The sequence below is a fragment of the Dendrobates tinctorius genome, unplaced genomic scaffold (assembly GCF_039654945.1).
Source record: "Dendrobates tinctorius isolate UK_male_01 unplaced genomic scaffold, ASM3965494v1 ptg000079l, whole genome shotgun sequence".
Lineage (NCBI taxonomy): Eukaryota > Metazoa > Chordata > Amphibia > Anura > Dendrobatidae > Dendrobates > Dendrobates tinctorius.
Window position 1 is genome coordinate 710114 of NW_027361747.1, and position 19293 is coordinate 729406.

Sequence of the window (19293 nt, forward strand, 5' to 3'; positions counted from 1 at the left end):
GTTTGCTGGCCAATCAAGAACAGTGATACTGTTGTTTTTAAACCAGGTATTGGTACTTTTAGCAATGTGGACAGGTGCCAAGCCCTGCTGGAGCATGAAATTTCCATCTCCAAAAAGCTTGTCGGCAGAGAGAAGCATGAAGTGCTCTAAAATTTCCTGGTAGATGGCGGCGATGACTTTGGTCTTGATAAAACACAGTGGACCTACACCAGCAGATGACATGGCTCCCCAAACCATCACAGATTGTGGAGACTTCACACTAGACCTCAAGCAGCTTGGATTATGGCCTCTCCACTCTTCCTCCAGATTCTGGGACCTTGATTTCCAAATGAAATGCAAAATTTACTTTCATCTGAAAACAACACCTTGGACCACTGAGCAACAGTCCAGTTCTTTTTCTCCTCAGCCCAGGTAAGGTGCTTCTGGCGTTGTCTATTGGTCATGAATGGCCTGACACAAGGAATGCGACACTTGTAGCCCATGTCCTGGATACGTCTGTGTGTGGTGGCTCTTGAAGCAATGACTCCAGCAGCAGTCCACTCCTTGTGAATCTTCCCCCCAATTTTTGAATGGCCTTTTCTTAACAATCTTTTCAAGGCTGCGGTTATCCCGTTGCTTGTGCACCCTTTTCTACCACACTTTTTTCTTTCCCCTCAACTTTCTATTAATATGCTTGGACACAGCACTCTGTGAACAGCCAGCTTCTTTAGCAGTGACCTTTTGTGGCTTACCCTCCTTGTGGAGTGTGTCAATGACTGCCTTCTGGACATCTGTCAAGTCAGCAGTCTTGCCCATGATTGTGGAGCCTACTGAAACAGACTAAGGGACCTTTTTAATGCTTAAGAAGACATTGCAGATGTTTTTTGTTAATTATTCTAATTTACTGAGATAATGACTTTTGGATTTTCATTGGCTGTAAGCCGTAATCATTAACAGAAATAAACACTTGAAATAGATCACTCTGTTTGTAGTGACTCTATATAATGAGTTTCACTTTTTGTATTGAAGAACTGAAATAAATTAACTATTTGATATTCTAATTTTGTGAGAAGCACCTCTATTTTCCACAGACCCTTGGGCATGCCTTAGTTTATCATTAAATGGAATTTGTCGGCAAGGTATTTAATCTGAGAGCAGCATATAAGGTAGGGGGAGATGCCTTGATTGTAGTGTCATTTACTGGACTGTTATTTCAATGAAATCAGTGTTTTATCAGCAGTAGATTACCACTAGAGGACTAGTTGTCTTGTGCCATATAGTCCTCATGCTTTGTGTAACGCTGCCCCCACCACTGATTGGTAGCTTTCTGCCTCTGCACAGTGTAAATGGAATGCTGTCAATCTGGTGTGGGCGGGGCTATACAGGGCGGAGCTCAGCATTTAGAGAACTTGTTGATCTGCAGCAGAGAAACCAGCGATTTTATTAAAATGACAGCAAACAGCCCAGTAAGTGCCCCTACATTGTGCTGCTCTCAGATAGCATAAAGGGAATCTGTCACCAGGTTTTTTCTTATGGGAGATTCTGGGTCAGAGCCGCTTCTGCTGTCTAGTTTGGGACACCTGCAATCCAGATTTCCTTTGCTTTGCACAATAGCCTACAAATTTCAGTGAAGGGCAATCTGCTAATACAAAGTATGTTTAATCCCTGTTTTCCAGGACTTTGTTCACAGAGCTGAGGATTATCTTGGAGCACCTTATAATGAAACCAGCATGTCCAGACTTTGTCAGAAGATTGTGTCTCAGCAGCATTGCCTTTATAAGCCGACTAGCACCAACCGTTGCATAACTTATTCTTAATTAAATTATACAATATGTATGTAAATGAGCATTTGCAGCTGGTATTTCTGCTCTCCAAACGAAATCTAGATGGTTTACAGTTATGATGGCGCCCACACAGATCCATGCTGAATCCTCGTCTGCCTTTTTATACATCACTTGTTACAACTTCTTAGAGTGATCCCTGTGACTTCTTCCCCTTAGGTGAATGTAAGCCTGACTGCTACACCCTTTGACATTGACCCTAGTTTGTACCTTCTTGTATCAGTACCGTCAGGAATCTCCTTTCCAGTGATCGCCTTAGAGAGTTGCAGCATGGGGTTTTTAATACGTAAGCTGCAAAAAATACACAAAGTTTGTCTGAGCACAAAATGTATTTGTAAAAGAAAATACCGTCCTCTCTAAATGTTTTAGATTCAGCTTTCCAGGAACAGAGTACAAATTAAAGAAATATTAGTTTCTGGTTCTCAGATGTTTCTTTCAGATTATATTATCTCCTTTGTATAAAGAGTACTGTTGAAATGTACATATGATAAACTAATTTACGCCATCATTTTAGGACATTTTTTGAAGTATATAGGTCCTGGAAATGTCCAACTCTGTGTTTTAGTTCTTTCATTTTTTTCCCAAATGTACATTGAAAAAATGCAATAAAATTCATACCTGCACCAATACAAGCAAATTATAACGTGTGGTATTTCAAATATCATTTACTTCCAGTGGAAAAAATATTTGTTTAGATACCATGACATCTTGATTTTTAGATTTAATTTAATATTTTCTTTCTTTTATACTAACCATCCTCATAATGTCTCTGCATCACATAAAAACAAAGGTACAGTGGGGGAAAAACTATTGGATACACTGCCGATTTTGCAAGTTTTCCCACTTGCAAAGAATGGAAAGGTCTGTAATTTTTATTGTAGGTTTGTATAATGTTTGCATAATTAGCATGAAGTATTTGATTCAATAGAAAAACAGAACTTAATATTTGGTACAGAAACCTTTGTTTGCAATTAGAAGTCAGACGTTTCCTGTAGTTCTTGACTAAGTTTGCACACACTGCAGCAGGGATTTTTGCCTACTCCTCCGTACATATCTTCTCCAGATCTTTCAGGTGTCAGGGCTGTCGCTGGGCAACATTGTTTCAGCTCCCTACAAAGATTTTCTATTTGGTTCAGGTCTGGAGACTGGCTAGGTCACTCTAGGATCTTGAAATCCTTCTTAAGGAGCCATTCCTTATTTGCCCTGGCTGTGTTTTCGGTCATTGTCATGCTGGAAGACCCAACCACAACCCACCTTCAATGCTCTTACTGAGCGATGGAGGTTGTTAGCCAAAATCTTGTGATACATGACCCCATTCATCCTCCCTTCTACACGCTGCAGTCGTCCTTTCCACTTTGTAGAAAAGCAACCCCAAAGTATGATGATTCACCCACCATGCTTCACGGTTGGGATGGTGTTTTTGTGTAGTAATCATCCTTTTTCTTCCTTCAAACACATTGAGTGGAGTTGTTACCAAAAAGTTCTATTTTGGTCTCATATTACCTTCTACCATGCCTCCTCTGGATCATTCAGATGGTCATTTGGAACTTAAAACAGGCCTGGACATCAGATCTGGCGTAAGATCTTGCATGGAGCCCCAGAACGAGGAAGATTGACAGACGTTTTGTGTTACCATTTTTCTAATGATTGTGCCAACAGTTGTTGCCGCCTTACCAAGCGCCTTGCATAATGTCCTGTAGCCCATCGCAGCCTTGTATAGGTCTACAATTTTGTCCCTGTTGTCCTTAGACAGCTCTTTGTTCTTGGCCCTGGTGGAGAGGTTGGAGTGTGATTTGTGTGTGGATATCTTTGGCACTGGATGTGCAGCATCTAAAATCTGATTATCTCCATCACCACCAGGCATAATCTGAAACCTTCTAGCGTGGTAGTTTGCAATGCTTAGGATGAGGGCGAGTGCCTTCCTTTTCTTTAGTTTAAGGGTGTGCTGACTACATTATTTTTAGGATAGACCCAAGAAAGCGATTACAAAAACTAAGAACAAGGATTGTTCCTTGGGCAGGGAATCGTTACCCAAAATGTTATAGAAAGCTTTGCCGATTATGTATAGACAAAACTGTGGTGGGAGAGTACCCTTCTTTATTTCAAGAAATTAGAACGTTAAGAACACGGTTAAGAGAGAAATTCGTCATACCCGAGGCCCTTCCACTTCCTCCGGTTTGCATCTCGTACCTTCAGATGTTCGCTCTGAGGAAGAAATAGGAGTCCAGAGAAACACACTGCTCAAAAAATAAAGGAAACACTAAAATACCACATCCTAGATATCTCTGAATGAAATATTCCATTTGCAAATTTTCATTCATTGCCTAGTGGAATATGTTCATTACAATAAAACATAATTATCAATGTAAATCAAAATGAATAGCCCATGGAGGTCTGGATTTGGAATGATACTCAAAATCAAAGTGGAAAATCAAATTACAGGCTGATCCAACTTCAGTGGAAATGCCTCATCACAAGGAAAAGATGCTCAGTATTGTGTGTGGCCTCCACATGCCTGTATGACCTCCCTACTTTACAACGCCTGGGCATACTCCTGATGAGGCGGTGGATGGTCTCCTGAGGGATCTCCTCCCAGACCTGGACTAAAGCATCCGCCAAATCCTGGACAGTCTGGTGCAACGTGACGTTGGTGGATGGAGCGAGACATGATGTCCCAGATGTGCTCAATCGAATTCAGGTCTGGGGAACAGGCGGGCCAGTCCATAGCTTCAATGCCTTCATCTTGCAGGAACTGCTGACACTCCAGCCACATGAGGTCTGGCATTGTCCTGCATTAGGAGGAACCCAGGGCCAACCGCACCAGCATATGGTCTTACAAGAGGTCTGAGGATCTCATCTCGGTACCTAAAGGCAGTCAGGCTACCTCTGGCGAGCACAAGGAAGGCTGTGCGGCCCTCCAAAGAAATGCCACCCCACACCATAACTGACCCACTGCCAAGCCGGTCATGCTGAAGGATGTTGCAGGCAGCAGATTGTATTCCACGGCGTTTCCAGACTCTGTCACGTTTGTCACATGTGCTCAGTGTGAACCTGCTTTCATCTGTGAAGCGCACAGGGCGCCAGTGGCGAATTTGCCAATACTGGTGTTCTGTGGCAAATGCCAAGCGTCCTGCACGGTGTTGGGCTGTGAGCACAACCCCAATCTGGACGTCTGGCCCTCAGACCATCCTCATGGAGTCTGTTTCTAACCGTTTGTGCAGACACATGTACTTTTGTGACCTGCCGGAGATCATTTTGCAGGGCTCTGGCAGTGCTCCTGTTCCTCCCTGCACAAAGGCGGAGGTAGCGGTCCTGCTCCTACGGCCCCCTCCACAACTCCTGGTAGCGCCTCCAGCCTCTGGACACTACGCTAACAGACACAGCAAACCTTGACACAGCTTGCATTGATGTGCCATCTTGGATGAGCTGCACTACCTGAGCCACTTGTGGGTTGTAGAATCCGTCTCATGCTACCACAAGTGTGAAAGCACAACCAACATTCAAAAGTGACCAAAACATCAGCCAGAAAGCATTTGTACTGAGATGTGTTCTGTGGTCCCCACCTGCAGAACCACTTCTTTTATTGAGGGTGTCTTGATAATTGCCAATAATTTCCATCTGTTGTCTATTCCATTTGCACAACAGCATGTGAAATTGATTATTAATCAGTGATGCTTCCTAAGTGGAAAGTTTCATTTCAGAGAAGTTTGATTTCCTTGAGTTATAGTCTGTTGTTTAAGTGTTCCCTTTATTTTTTGAGCAGTGTAGTTGATTCAAATTGCTCAGATTTAAACTCTTGACTGTGAATATGGTCAACCATACTTTCCGGTGGAAGACATGAGGAACTTGCTAAAGATTATCAGGTCTACTATGGGAGTAGAAACTCCTAATGAATGTATGTTGGTACAGGATTCCATGTTTAGTAACCTGGAAGAATGTAAAGATTGTGTTTCAGGTCCACAGAAATTTGCTTTCCCTTATCAAAAAGGAGTGGAAGAAAATGGTTAAGAAGGTTTCAGGTCCTAATACTCTCAAAAGGAAATGCGCGTTTGTGAAATATGGGGAAAAATTCCTCAAAATTTGTCAGAATTGCTAGTTTCCAAAAATCTGGTCCTTCCTTTTGAGGATTTAGAATCTTTGAAAGATCTTTTAGATAGGAAGACTGACACATTCCTTAGGTGAGCATAGGAGGCTGCAGCCTAAAGGTACTGTCACACTTAGCGATGTACCAGTGATCCCGACCAGCGATATGACGCGGTCAGGATCGCTGGTACATCGCTAAGTGGTCGCTAGTGAGCTGCCACACAGACAGATCTCACCAGCGACATCGCTGGGGACGGGGGTCGCTACTTACCTGTCACACTAGGCGATCCTGCGTCCTCCCGCCTGGCTCGTCGCTCGTCTCTCCACAGGAAGCTGACAACGAGAAACAGTCCAGGACGTTCTTGCGCGATCAGCGATAACCAGCGGGGGAGCGGGTCGTAGGTAAGTATCAGACACAGCGATATCGCTAGCAATATCGCTATAACGTCACAAGTTATAGCGATATTGCTAGCGATATCGCTTAGTGTGACAGTACCTTAAGTCAAATATGGTGGCCACCTGTACAGCTACAGTAGGTCTCCTGGTTAAATGACTTCAAGAGCTATATTCTCAGATAAGAAATATCCCAGAGCAGCTTTTAGGATCTTCACCCACTATTCAAAAAGCCGTTATGTCCTGGTGGATGCATCAGTGGATAGTGTTCGATTTGCTGCCTGGGCCTGTGCCTGTGCTCTCTAGCTTCTAGCTTGAAAATTGTTCAGCAGATTTCCAATCCAAAATTTAATTGTGCGCTATTCTTTTGTAGGGTGACTATTTATTCGGGACTGTCTTATACAAGATCTTGGAGAAGACAACAGATAAGAAAAATAGTTCACGCCCCCCCCCCCCCCTTTCATAGATATAGAAGGCCCTTTTGGAGTTCAGCATCTAAAGGAAGAGGTTAGAGAGAGGACAGTGGAAGTGGTGGATGGCTACTGGAGAAGAGAGGACAAAATAGGGGATTTTGCTTTGCGGGCCAAATATACTCACTCTGCTGGCAAGAGTATTACGTATGTGTTCTAGAGACATGTCAAAATGATGGTAAACGTGTGTGCAAGTTAGGTTACCCTCCCAACCTAGCAAGCCAATGGCCCCCTTAAATGCCAGCTGTGACCTGCAGCCAGTGTCCATAACTTAGTAGACTGCTATCTCAACACTCACCTCTGATCTCTAGGGAGGAACATGAGCCCTGTGAGACTGTCACGTTAACTTCTGCCCAAGTCACTTCAAAGCAAGAGTTCATTGCCACTTTACATACCAACTCCCATTTACAGGAGCTTACCGGCCCTTGCTAAAAATAAAAAGGTATTCTGGAATCTAGGCAGGCTGTACCAGGAGACTAAAGAAAAAAATGAATGCAATAATTTGAACATTTCTTATAACCATATTTGATTCACAATAGAGCATAGATCAAAAGTTGGAAGTTAGACAGTTTTCTATTTCATTAAAAAAAAAATAAGTTAAAATTGGCAGTAGTAAATCTCAGGGCTGGAAAATGGTCAACTTTCAGCTAAGTCACGTGACTGTATTTATGTCTGTGCATGTATGTAAGAGAGTCTCTTAGAAGCAAAGTCAGAGGCTCACTAATGTGTGAACAACTGCATGTAAAAATTGTGGAACAATTCCAGAAAATTGTTGAACATAAAATTGCAAAAACTTTGAATATCTCATTATCTACAATGCTTAATGAATCAACAGTACATCATTCAGAGATTCTGGAGAAATCCATGTGCGCAAACAACAATGCAACAGGTCAGTATTGGACTTTCATGATTTACGCACTCCAAAGTGAAACTGCAATAAAAACAGGCATGGATCACTCTTACCGATCACTGGAAGGGCTCAGGAATACATCCAGAAAGCATTGTCTGTGAAGAAGCCATATATCAACACAATCCAAAAATGGTGTCTTCTTTGGGCCAAAGCTCATTTAAAATTGACTGAGCCAAAAGGAAAAATTGTTCTGTGGACAGATTGATCAAAATGGGAAATTCTTTATGGACACCACGTATGCTGTGTCCTGCTAACTCAAGAGGAGTGGGACCATCTAGCTTATCAGAACACGGTTCCTCCATCTCTGATGGTATTGGGTTGTGTTAGGGGACGCAACTTTTCAGTCTCCAATCATCAGGGAAATTATGCAATTGAGGAGTGATAGACAAGGCCGTGGCTGTTTTCCCTACTAGTACAATTGGAGAACTCATAGTGAGTGTATGGTACACCTCTGATTTTAATGTATGGAATATATATGTGACGCTTAGGGAATGGCGGGCGTCCGAGAGTGGACCCTTTGGGTCACGGTACTGAAGCTCCCGAGAGCGAGCGGACCAGGTGGAGCCGACCCCTACACAGGGATCATTAGGGGCAGACTCGAGGGAGTCAGACACCGCGACAGCTGGAACCAAGAGGGACGGCTCAAAGGACTAGGGAAACGCTACGGACAGGACTAGGCGTACAGGACGGAGCAGGAGGTACTGGATGGGACCGAGGTTACTGGAAGGAGCAGAGGGGACCGGATGGAGCAGGAGGTACTGGACAGAGCACAGGGTACTGGATACAGGACAGGAAATACTGGACGGAGCACAAAGTACTGGATACAGAGCAGGAGGTACTGGACTGAGCACAGAGTACTGGATACAGGGCAGGAGGTACTGGACGGAGCACAAGGTACTGGATACATGGCAGGAGGTACTGGATGGAGCACAGGGTACCGGGTACTGGATACAGGGCAGGAGGTACTGGTTATAGGGCAAACCCCTATAAACGCGGCCAAGATAAACGCACAAAATGCACACGGTAATCGGGCGCCTCCAACAAGCCGCCTGATATACCCTGTGCCAGCAGGTGATTGGACATCTCTCCTGAGATCGGCCAAAAATTTTCTCAAAATAAATGGAGCGTTAGCATTTTCCTGAGGCTCCCAAGACCTCTCCTCAGGACCAAACCCCTTCCAATCAATAAGGAAGAAGGTTCTTCTCCTAACTCTCTTCATGGCAAGAGTATCTCTTCAAAGGTGTTATCGGCCCCTATTGGCTGAGCAGGTGAAGGAAGCGGTGCAGGGCGATATCGATTAAGAACGACAGATTTAAGGAGCGAGACATGAAAGGCGTTAGGGACCCGGAGTGAAGTCGGCAACCTCAATTTATAAGCCACGTTGTTAATGCGTCCAAGAACCTCAAAGAGACCGATGTACCGGGGAACCCAGCTTGTAAGAAGGAATTTTCAGGCGGATATGCTTGGTCGAAATCCAGACTTTGTCACCAGGATGGTATGGTGGGAGATCCCTCCGCCTCTTGTCTGCATGTCTCTTCATCCGGACACTGGACTTCACGAGAGCCTCTTTGGTCTCCCTCCAGACTTGAGAAAACTCCAAGGAGAGGGCATCTGCGGTGGGTACACCAGAGGATGTGGACATGGGAAGGGGAACACCAGGGTTCTGGCCTGAGACCACAAAGAACAGTGACTTGGTGGTAGATTCATTAGGATGATTGTTATGGGCGAACTCTGCCCAAGGAAGCAGGGAGACCCAGTTGTCTTGGTGGGCGTTAGAAAAGTGACGCAGGTAGGATGTAAAAACTTGATTAATCCGTTCCACTTGCCCGTTGGTCTGAGGATGATAGGTGGAGGAGAAATTCAGAGATATGCCCATGAGGTTACAGATTGCTCTCCAGAAGCGGGAGGTAAACTGGACTCCTCGATCAGACACAATCCGCTGAGGGAGCACATGCAGTCTGAAAATTTGATGGATGAAGATGTCGGCCAACTAAGGGGCCGAAGGTAAGCCGGGCAACAGGACAAAATGCGCCATCTTGGAGAAGCGATCTACTACCAGGATAGGAGTGCACCCAGAGGAGCGAGGCAAGTCAGTGACGAAATCCATGGCGATTTGTCGCCAAGGAGCTTCAGGAAGAGGCAGAGGGTGAAGAAGGCTAGAAGGTAGAAGCCTTGGTACCTTGTTCCGAGCACAGGTCGTGCAGTAGGCTACAAAATCCGTCACATCTTGGTGAAGGGAAGGCCACCAGTAATAACGGGAGAGGAGGATGAGGGTCTTCTTGGTCCCGACGTGTCCTGCAATTTTGGAGGAGTACCCCCAGCATAGCACTTCTATTCTTTTAATTTGTGGGACGAAGGTTTTGTCAGGCGGGATAGGGGAAAGACTCACGGGTGCCACTGTGATGAATTTGGCAGGATCAATGATATGCGAAGGTGTTTGCAAAGACCTGGAAAGTGCATCCACTTTGGCATTTCTATTACCGGGCCGAAAGTGAAGTTTGTAGTTAAAGCTAGAAAAGTACAAAGACCACCTGGCTTTCCTGAAGTTGAGTCTTTGAGCTGACTGAAGATAAGCTAGGTTCTTGTGGTCAGTGAAGATTATAAAGGGATGGACCGCCCCTTCCAGAAAATACTGCCACTCCTCCAGAGCCATCTTTATGGCCAGCAATTCCCGATCTCCAATTGAATAGTTGCATTCTGCGGGAGAAAATGAGTTAGAAAATAACCCACAGGAAACCAAGCACCTCGAAGATATCCACTGGGAAAGAATCACCCTGGCTCCGGTGGAGGAGGCATCTACCTCTAGGACGAAGGGCCTGCTGGCTACTGGCTGGTGTAAGATCGGGGCTGTTGCAAAGGACCGTTTCAGGGCAAGAAAGGTGTCTTTGGCCTCTGAGGGCCAAACGTTTGGTTTTGTCCCTTTCCGGGTAAGAGTGGCGATTGGCTTGGCCACCGAGGAAAAGTGAGGGACGAACTGCCTGTAGTAATTTGCGAAGCCCAGAAACCATTGGATGGCTTTTACTCCGACTTGACGCGGCCATTTGAGCACGGCGAACAACTTCTCGGGATCAATCTTCAACCCAGAGTCCGTGATATTATATCCTAAGAAGGACAACAAGGTTTGCTCAAACAGGCATTTCTCTATCTTGGCATAGTGTCGATTTTCCCGTAGGCGTTGCAGGACCAGACGAACACTCCTCCTATGGGAGGATAAGTCGAACGAAAAGATGAGGATGTCATCTAAATATACCACGACACACGAGTACAGAAGTTCCCGGAAGATTTAATTAACAAACTCCTGGAACACCACCGGGGGCATTGCAGAGTCCAAAGGGCATGACCAAATATTCATAATGGCTATCCCGTGTGTTGAAGGCAGTCTTCTACTCGTCCCCAGCAGAAATTTGGATCAAGTTATAAGCACCCCGCAGATCTAATTTGGTAAAGAGTCGGGCCCCCCTTAGGCAGTCAAAAAGTTCAGGGATTAGCGGAAGGGGATACCTATTCTTGACTGTGATATTGTTCAGGCCTCGGTAGTCGATACATGGCCGAAGGGATCCATCTTTCTTCCGGACAAAGAAAAAACCTGCGCCCGCAGGAGAAGACGATTTCCGAATGAAACCCTTGGCCAGGTTCTCCCAAATGTACTCGGACATGGCCGAGGTCTCTGCTGGAGACAGTGGATAAGTTCTCCCCCTGGGAGGGGTAGCTCCCAGGATCAACTCGATTGGGCAGTTGTAGCTCCGATGCGGCAGCAGGGTCTCCGCCTCCTTCTTATAGAAGACATCTGCAAACGAGTGATAAGCCGTGGGGAGCCAAGGAAGATCGGCAGGAACTTGTAGCAGACTGGGACAGGCAACAGACAGCAGACAGCGTTCATGGCAGGAGTGGCCCGAGCAAAGGATTTCCCCTGAGTGCCAGTCAAGAACTGGCTCATGCGACCTGAGCCAGGGTAGGCCAAGGAGCAAGGCGTGAGACAAGTTGGGCAAGAATTAAAAGGCTATTCTTTCCAGATGAAGTGCTCCAACTTGTAACTCCACTTCGGCGGTAACCATGGTGATGGGCTCAGGTAGCAGTTTGCCATCTACAGAAGCAATCGCGCGCGGGTTTTCTAGGGTAACAACCGGAATCCGAAACTTGTCCACTTCTTCGAATCGAATGAAGTTACCAGCTGCACGCGAGTCCTCATACGCCTCCACAGATCTATGCTCCCGACCTAGAATAATTAGAGCTGAAATGGTAAGGGGCAGAGAGGAATGAGTCACCTAGGGAGGCCTCTCTTACCTGGCCTAGGTGGAGGAGTTTCCCGGTCTCTCCGGGCAGAAATTGAGTGGCTCCGTCGCAATAGAGACACAAACCGTGTGCCATTCTCTCCCTCTGTCGTTGTTCCGACAACTTTATCCGGTCCACCTGCATGGGCTCAGGAGCGGAAATACTAGGAAGCGTGGAAGAACGGGGAGTGGGGGCTTAGTATGACCTAAAGCGTCTCCTCTCTCTAACCGACTCAGTTCTTGGAACCGTAAATCTATACGGGTGGCAAGGGATATGAGATCCTCTAAGGTGGTGGGAGTGTTCCGGCCGGTAAGCTCATCTTTTATTTTACCCGAGAGCCCTCTCCAAAAGGCCCCAACCAATGCCTCATTATTCCACGCCAGCCCTGAGGATAGTGTCCGGAAGCGGATGGTGTACTGTCCCACTGTGAGAGTTCCCTGTCGGAGATTAAAAAGGGCCTCGGCAGTGGAAGTCAACCATCCAGGCTCATCAAATACCCTGCGGAAAGTGTCCAGGAAATTCTGTATGCTTGATACAACTGGATCATCCCTCTCCCACAGGGGATTTACCCAAGCTAAGGCCTCCCCCTCAAGATGGGACACGATAAGCGCCACTTTGGCTCGATCTGAGGGGTATTGCTGGGGCAGGAGCTCAAAGTGCAGACGGCACTGATTCAGAAACCCCCGACACAATTTGGGATCTCCCCTATACCTAGGAGGCTTTCCCAAACGTGGCGGCGGGTGAGATACTGGGTCACGAGGCGGAGCAGAGGCAGCAGCAGAGGACTGAAGAGAGAGTAGTCGATCATCGACGGATGCCATGTAACTCAGGATGTGGGACTGGGTATCACGTTGCTGCACGAGCTCCTGCTGGAGCCCGGCCAGCAGAGGAGCGTTCCCTGGGTCAGTGGTCTGTAGGGCGGAAAACCGGGTGTCCATGGATTTCATAAAGGACAATATCCGTGTCTGGTTTTCCCTCAAAAAGAGCAATTCTTTTTGTGTAGCAGCTGAGGTACCAGCGGGATCCATGGCCTGATTACACTGTGACGCTTAGTGAAAGGCGGGTGTCCGAGAGTGGACCCACTGGGTCGCGGTACTGAAGCTCCCGAGAGCGAGTGGACCAGGTGGAGACGACCCCTATACAGGGATCGTTAGGGGCAGACTCGAGGGAGTCAGACACCGCGACAGCTGGAACCAAGAGGGACGGCTCAAAGGACTAGGGAAACGCTACGGACAGGACTAGGCGTACGGGACGGAGCGGGAGGTACTGGATGGGTACTGGATGGGACCGAGGTTACTGGAAGGAGCAGAGGGGACCGGACAGAGCAGGAGGTACTGGACGGAGCACAGGGTACTGGACGGGGCAGGAGGTACTGGACGGAGCACAGGGTACTGGATACAGAACAGGAGGTACTGGACGGAGCACAGGGTACTGGATACAGGGCAGGAGGTACTGGACGGAGCACAGGGTACTGGATACAGGGCTGGAGGTACTGGTTACAGGGTAAACACCTTTAAACGTGGCCAAGATTAATGCACGAAATGCACACGGTAATCAGGCGCCTCCAACTTCTAGAAGGATACAACTTATTTGCAAGAAACAGACTTGATAAACGAGGAGGGGGTGTCGCATTGTATGTTAGAAATGCGTATATCTGCACAGAGATTGAAGCTTCAGAGACTGGGAGTTCTGTGGAAACTGTTTGGGTAAGAATACAAGGACAGAACAATGGAAAGGACACCATTGTAGGCATTTACTACAGGCCGCCTGTGCAAGCTGAAGATATGGATGAACTCTTTATGCATCAAATGGCCAAGTTCTCCAAAAAATATGACATAGTTGTCATGGGAGATTTCAACTATCCAGACATTTGTTGGGAATCTCTCTCAGGCAAAACTAACAGGTCAAGGAAATTCTTATCCTCTCTTGCTGACAACTTTATCTTCCAAAAGGTAAAGGAGAAAACAAGGGGAACTGCTACCTTGGATCTAATCCTTATAAACAGGGAGGAAATGGTTGAGGAGGTAAAAGTGGCTGGGACCCTAGGAGGTAGCGACCATGCTATTTTAGAATTTTGGATAACTAGAGGCGGAAGACCTGTGAAGACTCAGACGTCAAGGTTAGATTTCAGAAAGGCAGATTTTAAGGGATTCAGAAAGAGAATTGGAGGGATCCAATGGCTGGATATCCTTAAAGACAAAAATGTCCAGGAAGGATGGGAAATCTTGAAAAATGAAATTCTCAAAGCACAGTTGTTAACAATTCCGAAAAGAGGGAAGAATAGGAAGCATTTAAGGAAACCAGGATGGATGAACACAGAACTTAAGCACATGCTAAAAAGGAAGCAAAAAATGTTTATAAAATGGAAAGAAGGAGGCATATCTAAAGAAGAATATAATGCTGTCTGCAGAACCTGCAAGGCACAAATCAGATTAGCTAAAGCTGAAAATGAATTGAGGCTTGCAAGAGATGTCAAAAGCAATAATAAAGGATTTTGGGGATATGTCAAAAGTAAAAGAAAAGTCAAAGATGCTATAGGATTTTTACAGGATGAAAATGATGAAATGGTAAGACAGGATGTTGAGAAGGCTGAACTTTTAAATTCCTATTTTGCATCTGTTTTCTCTCAGAAAGGAAATGTAACATCAACTGTTATTCACTGTCCTATTAAGGGAATAGAAGAATCCAGGATATCTATAAACAGAAAGATAGTGAGGAAACACTTAGCTAACCTAAATGTATTCAAGTCTCCAGGTCCAGATGAATTACACCCCAGAGTACTGAAGGAGATAGCAGAAGAAATTTTTGAACCCCTCTCCATAATCTTTGAAAATTCTTGGAGAACAGGAGAAGTGCCAGAAGACTGGAGAAGAGCAAATGTTGTTCCTATCTTCAAAAAGGGGAAGAAGGTGGACCCAGGCAACTATAGGCCGGTGAGTCTGACTTCTATACCAGGAAAGATCTTTGAACAAATTATTAAACAACATGTATGTCAATACCTGGATAAGAATGAAGTGATTAAACAGAGTCAGCATGGGTTTGTAACTAATAAGTCATGTCAGACTAATTTAATTTCCTTCTATGATGGTATTACTGATTGGGTGGATCAAGGAAATGCTGTAGATATAGTATATCTTGACTTCAGCAAAGCATTTGACAAAGTCTCTCATACAATCCTTATTGAAAAAATGACTAAGTATGGAATGGACAAGGCAACTGTTAGGTGGATTCATAACTGGCTTAGTGATCGGACCCAAAGAGTGGTCGTAAATGGCTGCACATCCAGCTGGAAGAATGTCTCAAGTGGGGTACCACAGGGCTCTGTCCTGGGCCCTGTATTGTTCAACATCTTTATCAATGATTTAGATGAAGGAATTGAGGGTAAACTGATTAAATTTGCTGATGACACAAAGCTAGGAGGGATAGCTAATACTAGAGAAGAGAGAGAGAGGATTCAAAAAGATTTAAATAAACTGGAGAAGTGGGCAGCAACTAACAGAATGGTTTTTAACAGGGAGAAATGCAAAGTACTACATCTGGGCAATAAAAATGAAAAAAGCATATATAGAATGGGAGGAATAGGGCTAAGTGACAGCACATGTGAAAAAGACGGGTATACTAATAGATCACAGACTGAATATGAGTCAACAGTGTGATGCAGCAGCAAAAAAGGCAAATGCAATTCTAGGATGTATTAACAGAAGCATACAGTCTAGATCACGTGAAGTAATTATTTCCCTCTACTCCTCTTTGGTCAGACCTCATCTGGAATATTGTGTCCAATTTTGGGCATCACATTTTAAAAAAGACATCAACAAACTGGAGCAAGTTCAGAAAAGAGCGACCAGAATGGTGACCGGTCTGCAAACCCTGTCTTATGAGGAAAGGTTGCAGGATTTGGGAATGTTTAGTTTGCAAAAGAGAAGACTGAGAGGAGACTTAATAGCTGTCTACAAATATCTAAAGGGCTGTCACATTGTAGAAGGATCAACTTTATTCTCATTTGCACAAGGAAAGACTAGAAGCAATGGGATGAAGCTGAATGGGAGGAGACACAGATTAGATATTAGAAAAAACTTTTTGACAGAGTGATCAATGAGTGGAACAGGCTGCCACGAGAAGTGGTGAGTTCTCCTTCAATGGAAGTCTTCAAACAGAGGCTGGACAGACATCTAACTGGGATGATTTAGCGAATCCTGCTTTGAGCAGGGGGTTGGACCAGATGGCCCAGGAGGTCCCTTCCAACTCTACGATTCTATGATTCTAAATATAACAACAGTGATGAAGTCTCAGATGAACTTTGTGGTTGGCTCATAAGGCCTACATCAGAGGTATCTTTATTAAAATAGCTTCTTTTGAAAAAAAAAAGGTAAACTTTTAAAAGATCTACTAGGACAGATCAACCTTTTGGGAAATTTATATAAGGCTTTCCCATCGATTACTACATATCAGAAAATTTTAAACTGTAGACTCCATTCACACCTCTTGTCTTCTTATAAGAATAACTTGAGGAAGACTAATTCCCAATTTTATGCTATGGGTGACAGAGCAGGGAAAATTCTAGCAAGGAGAGTTAAAAAAACAAGAATGAATTAAAAATAAAAAACAGATTATCTAGAAGGCCCTCATGTTACAAAAATTCATAATCTGATAGATATTGCTGAAGAATTTGCTAAGTATTATTTTAAATTATATAACTAAAAAGATGACTCTCATGTGACGCAACCAAACTCCACTTCCATTCAGAATTACCTTGATAAATTAAATCTCCCGAAAATCTCTGAAGATCAACTCAGTTCTCTTAATTGTCCCTTTTGATTTACAGGAAAATCAAAAGATCATTAAGACTTCTAAATTTAACTCCGCTCCAGGGCCAGATGGTCTACCAAATGAGTATTATCGGCTCTCTCTAATAACTTGTCTCCCTATTTGCTTAGGACCATTAATCTATGGCAAAGTTCAGACACTATAGCTCCTTCTGGGTTGGAAGCCACAATCACCACTACTCTGAAACCAGGGAGGTCACTTACTAACCCAGCCAATTTTAGGCCCATTTTTTTACTGAATTGTGATATCAAGATCTTTTCTAAACTTTTTGCTTCCAGAATGCCTAAAATTCTGCCCTCTTTGGTTGCCTTCGACCCGGTAGGCTTTGTGGCAGGGCGGCAGGCTAAGGACAGCACAAGGAGATTGATTTGATTAAAGTTGCGGAACTGTCTGGGGGTCATAGTGTTCTCCTGTCTTTAGATGCTGAGAAGGCCTTTGACAGGGTACACTGGGGCTTTCTGGACAAGATTTTGTCCAGATTTGGTTTTGTATGTCCATTTAACCCCTTTCTACCATATGACGTACTATGCCGTCCATGAGACCTGGGACTTAATTCCCATGGACGGGATCAGTAGCTTACCAGGGGGGCAGAGGGGGCAGTCGCCCCGGGCCCCGAGCCGTGTGTGTGAGGTGAGCAGAGCTGTTTGTGTACTGAGCGGAGCCAAGAGTGTACGGGGTGTACAGAGCAGAGCCGTGAGTGTACGGGGTGTACAGAGCAGAGCCGTGTGTGTGCGGCGAGTATGGAGTGAAGCCGTGTGTGCAAGGTGTACGGATTTGAGCCGTATGTGTACGAGGTGTATGGTGCGGAGCAGAGCCATGTGTGTACAAGGTGTACAGAGCGGAGCCAGGTGTGTACAAGGTGTACGGAGCGGAGCCGCATGTGTACAGCCGTGTGTGTATAGTGGGTGTGGAGCAGAGCCATGTGTGTATAGGGCGTATCAGGTGCAGTAATAGGGACACATACAGCAGCAGCGGCTAAGTATTGGGGTATCAGCTGCAGTAATAGGGACACATACGGCAGCAGAGGCTCAGTATTGGGGTATCTAGTGCAGTAATAGGAACACACGGCAGCAGCGGCTCAGCATTGGGGTATCAGGTGCAGTAATAGGGACACATACGGCAGCAGCGTCTCAGTATTGGGGTATCAGGTGCAGTAATAAGGACACATACGGCAGCAGAGGCTCAGTATTGGGATATCAGGTATAGTAATAGGGACACATACGGCAGCAGCGGCTAAGTATTTGGGTATCAAGTGCAGTAATAGGGACACATACGGCAGCAGCGGCTAAGTATTGGGGTATCAAGTGCAGTAATAGGAACACATATGGCAGCAGCGGCTCAGTATTGGGGTATCAAGTGCAGTAATAGGAACACATATGGCAGCAGCGGCTCAGCATTGGGGTTTCAGGTGCAGTAATAAGGACACATACGGCAGCAGAGGCTCAGTATTGGGGTATCAGGTGCAGTAATAGGAACACATACGGCAGCAGCGGCTCAGTATTGGGGTATCAGGTGCAGTAATAAGGACACATACGGCAGCAGAGGCTCAGTATTGAGGTATCAGGTGCAGTAATAGGGGCACATACGGCAGCAGAGCCTCAGTATTGGGGTATCAGGTGCAGTAATAGGGACACATACAGCAGCAGCAGTGGCTCAGCACTGGGGTATCAGGTGCAGTAATAGGGACACATACGGCAGCAGCGGCTCAGCATTGGGGTATCAGGTGCTGTAATAGGGACACATACGGCAGCAGCGGCTCAGCATTGGGGTATCAGCAGGATGATGGGTTTGTGCAGGTTGGGGATACATGGTGATGGGGCTGGAATATGAGAAGTGAAACGTGTCGTTGTTGTATTCTCTGTAGCCGAGTCCTGGCTGGAGGAGTTGTCTTGTCGGTCTGGGCCAGATGGAAAAGACGTGAAAAGTGACCGATTCCATCAGAAATAACGTCAGCGGTAAGACACCAACTATACCTGTGCAGTAATCACATATGTTTTGTAGGACTGGTATTTACCACTGACCATATTGCGGTAATATCCATGTTGGTCTTTATATAGTGATTATTTTCAGTAACAGTGCAGTCATCTCCTACATCCACTATTAGGGTGTGTCACCGAGTTGTTATCAAAGTTACCTAGTTAGGGGCCCACTCAGAAGTTTCGCCCCCCCTGAACTGAAACCCTAGCTACACCTCTGGACGGGATAGTACGTCATAGTGGATCAGCGGCGCTCATGGGGGGAGCGCCGCTGATCGTGGCTGGGTGTCAGCTGATTTTCACAAAAAATTCCCTAATAAATTCTTTTTTTTTGTAAATAAAAAAAACAATAAAAATACACATATTTAGTAGCGCCGTGTCCGTAAAGACCCGCCCTATAAAACTATCCCACTAGTTAACCCCTATAGTGAACCTCTTAAAAAAAAAGCAAAAAACAATGCTTTATCATCATACCGCCGATCAAAAAGTGCATTAACACGCAATCAAAAAAACGAATATAAATAAATATGGTACCGCTGAAA

General features: G+C 45.4%; 1 protein-coding gene across 3 annotated transcripts in view; it reads left to right on the forward strand.

Annotated features, from left to right (window-relative positions):
• The window catches only part of TMEM33 (transmembrane protein 33), a 41258-nt gene extending 38801 nt beyond the window's left edge, over positions 1-2457 (forward strand). For all 3 annotated transcript variants that reach the window (XM_073583419.1, XM_073583420.1, XM_073583418.1), the window contains exon 8: positions 1656-2457. In XM_073583419.1, coding sequence (XP_073439520.1) covers positions 1656-1785 — 130 coding nt within the window. In that variant the 3' untranslated portion in view covers positions 1786-2457. The remainder of the gene's footprint in view (positions 1-1655) is intronic.
• The last annotated feature ends 16836 nt before the right edge of the window (positions 2458-19293 follow it).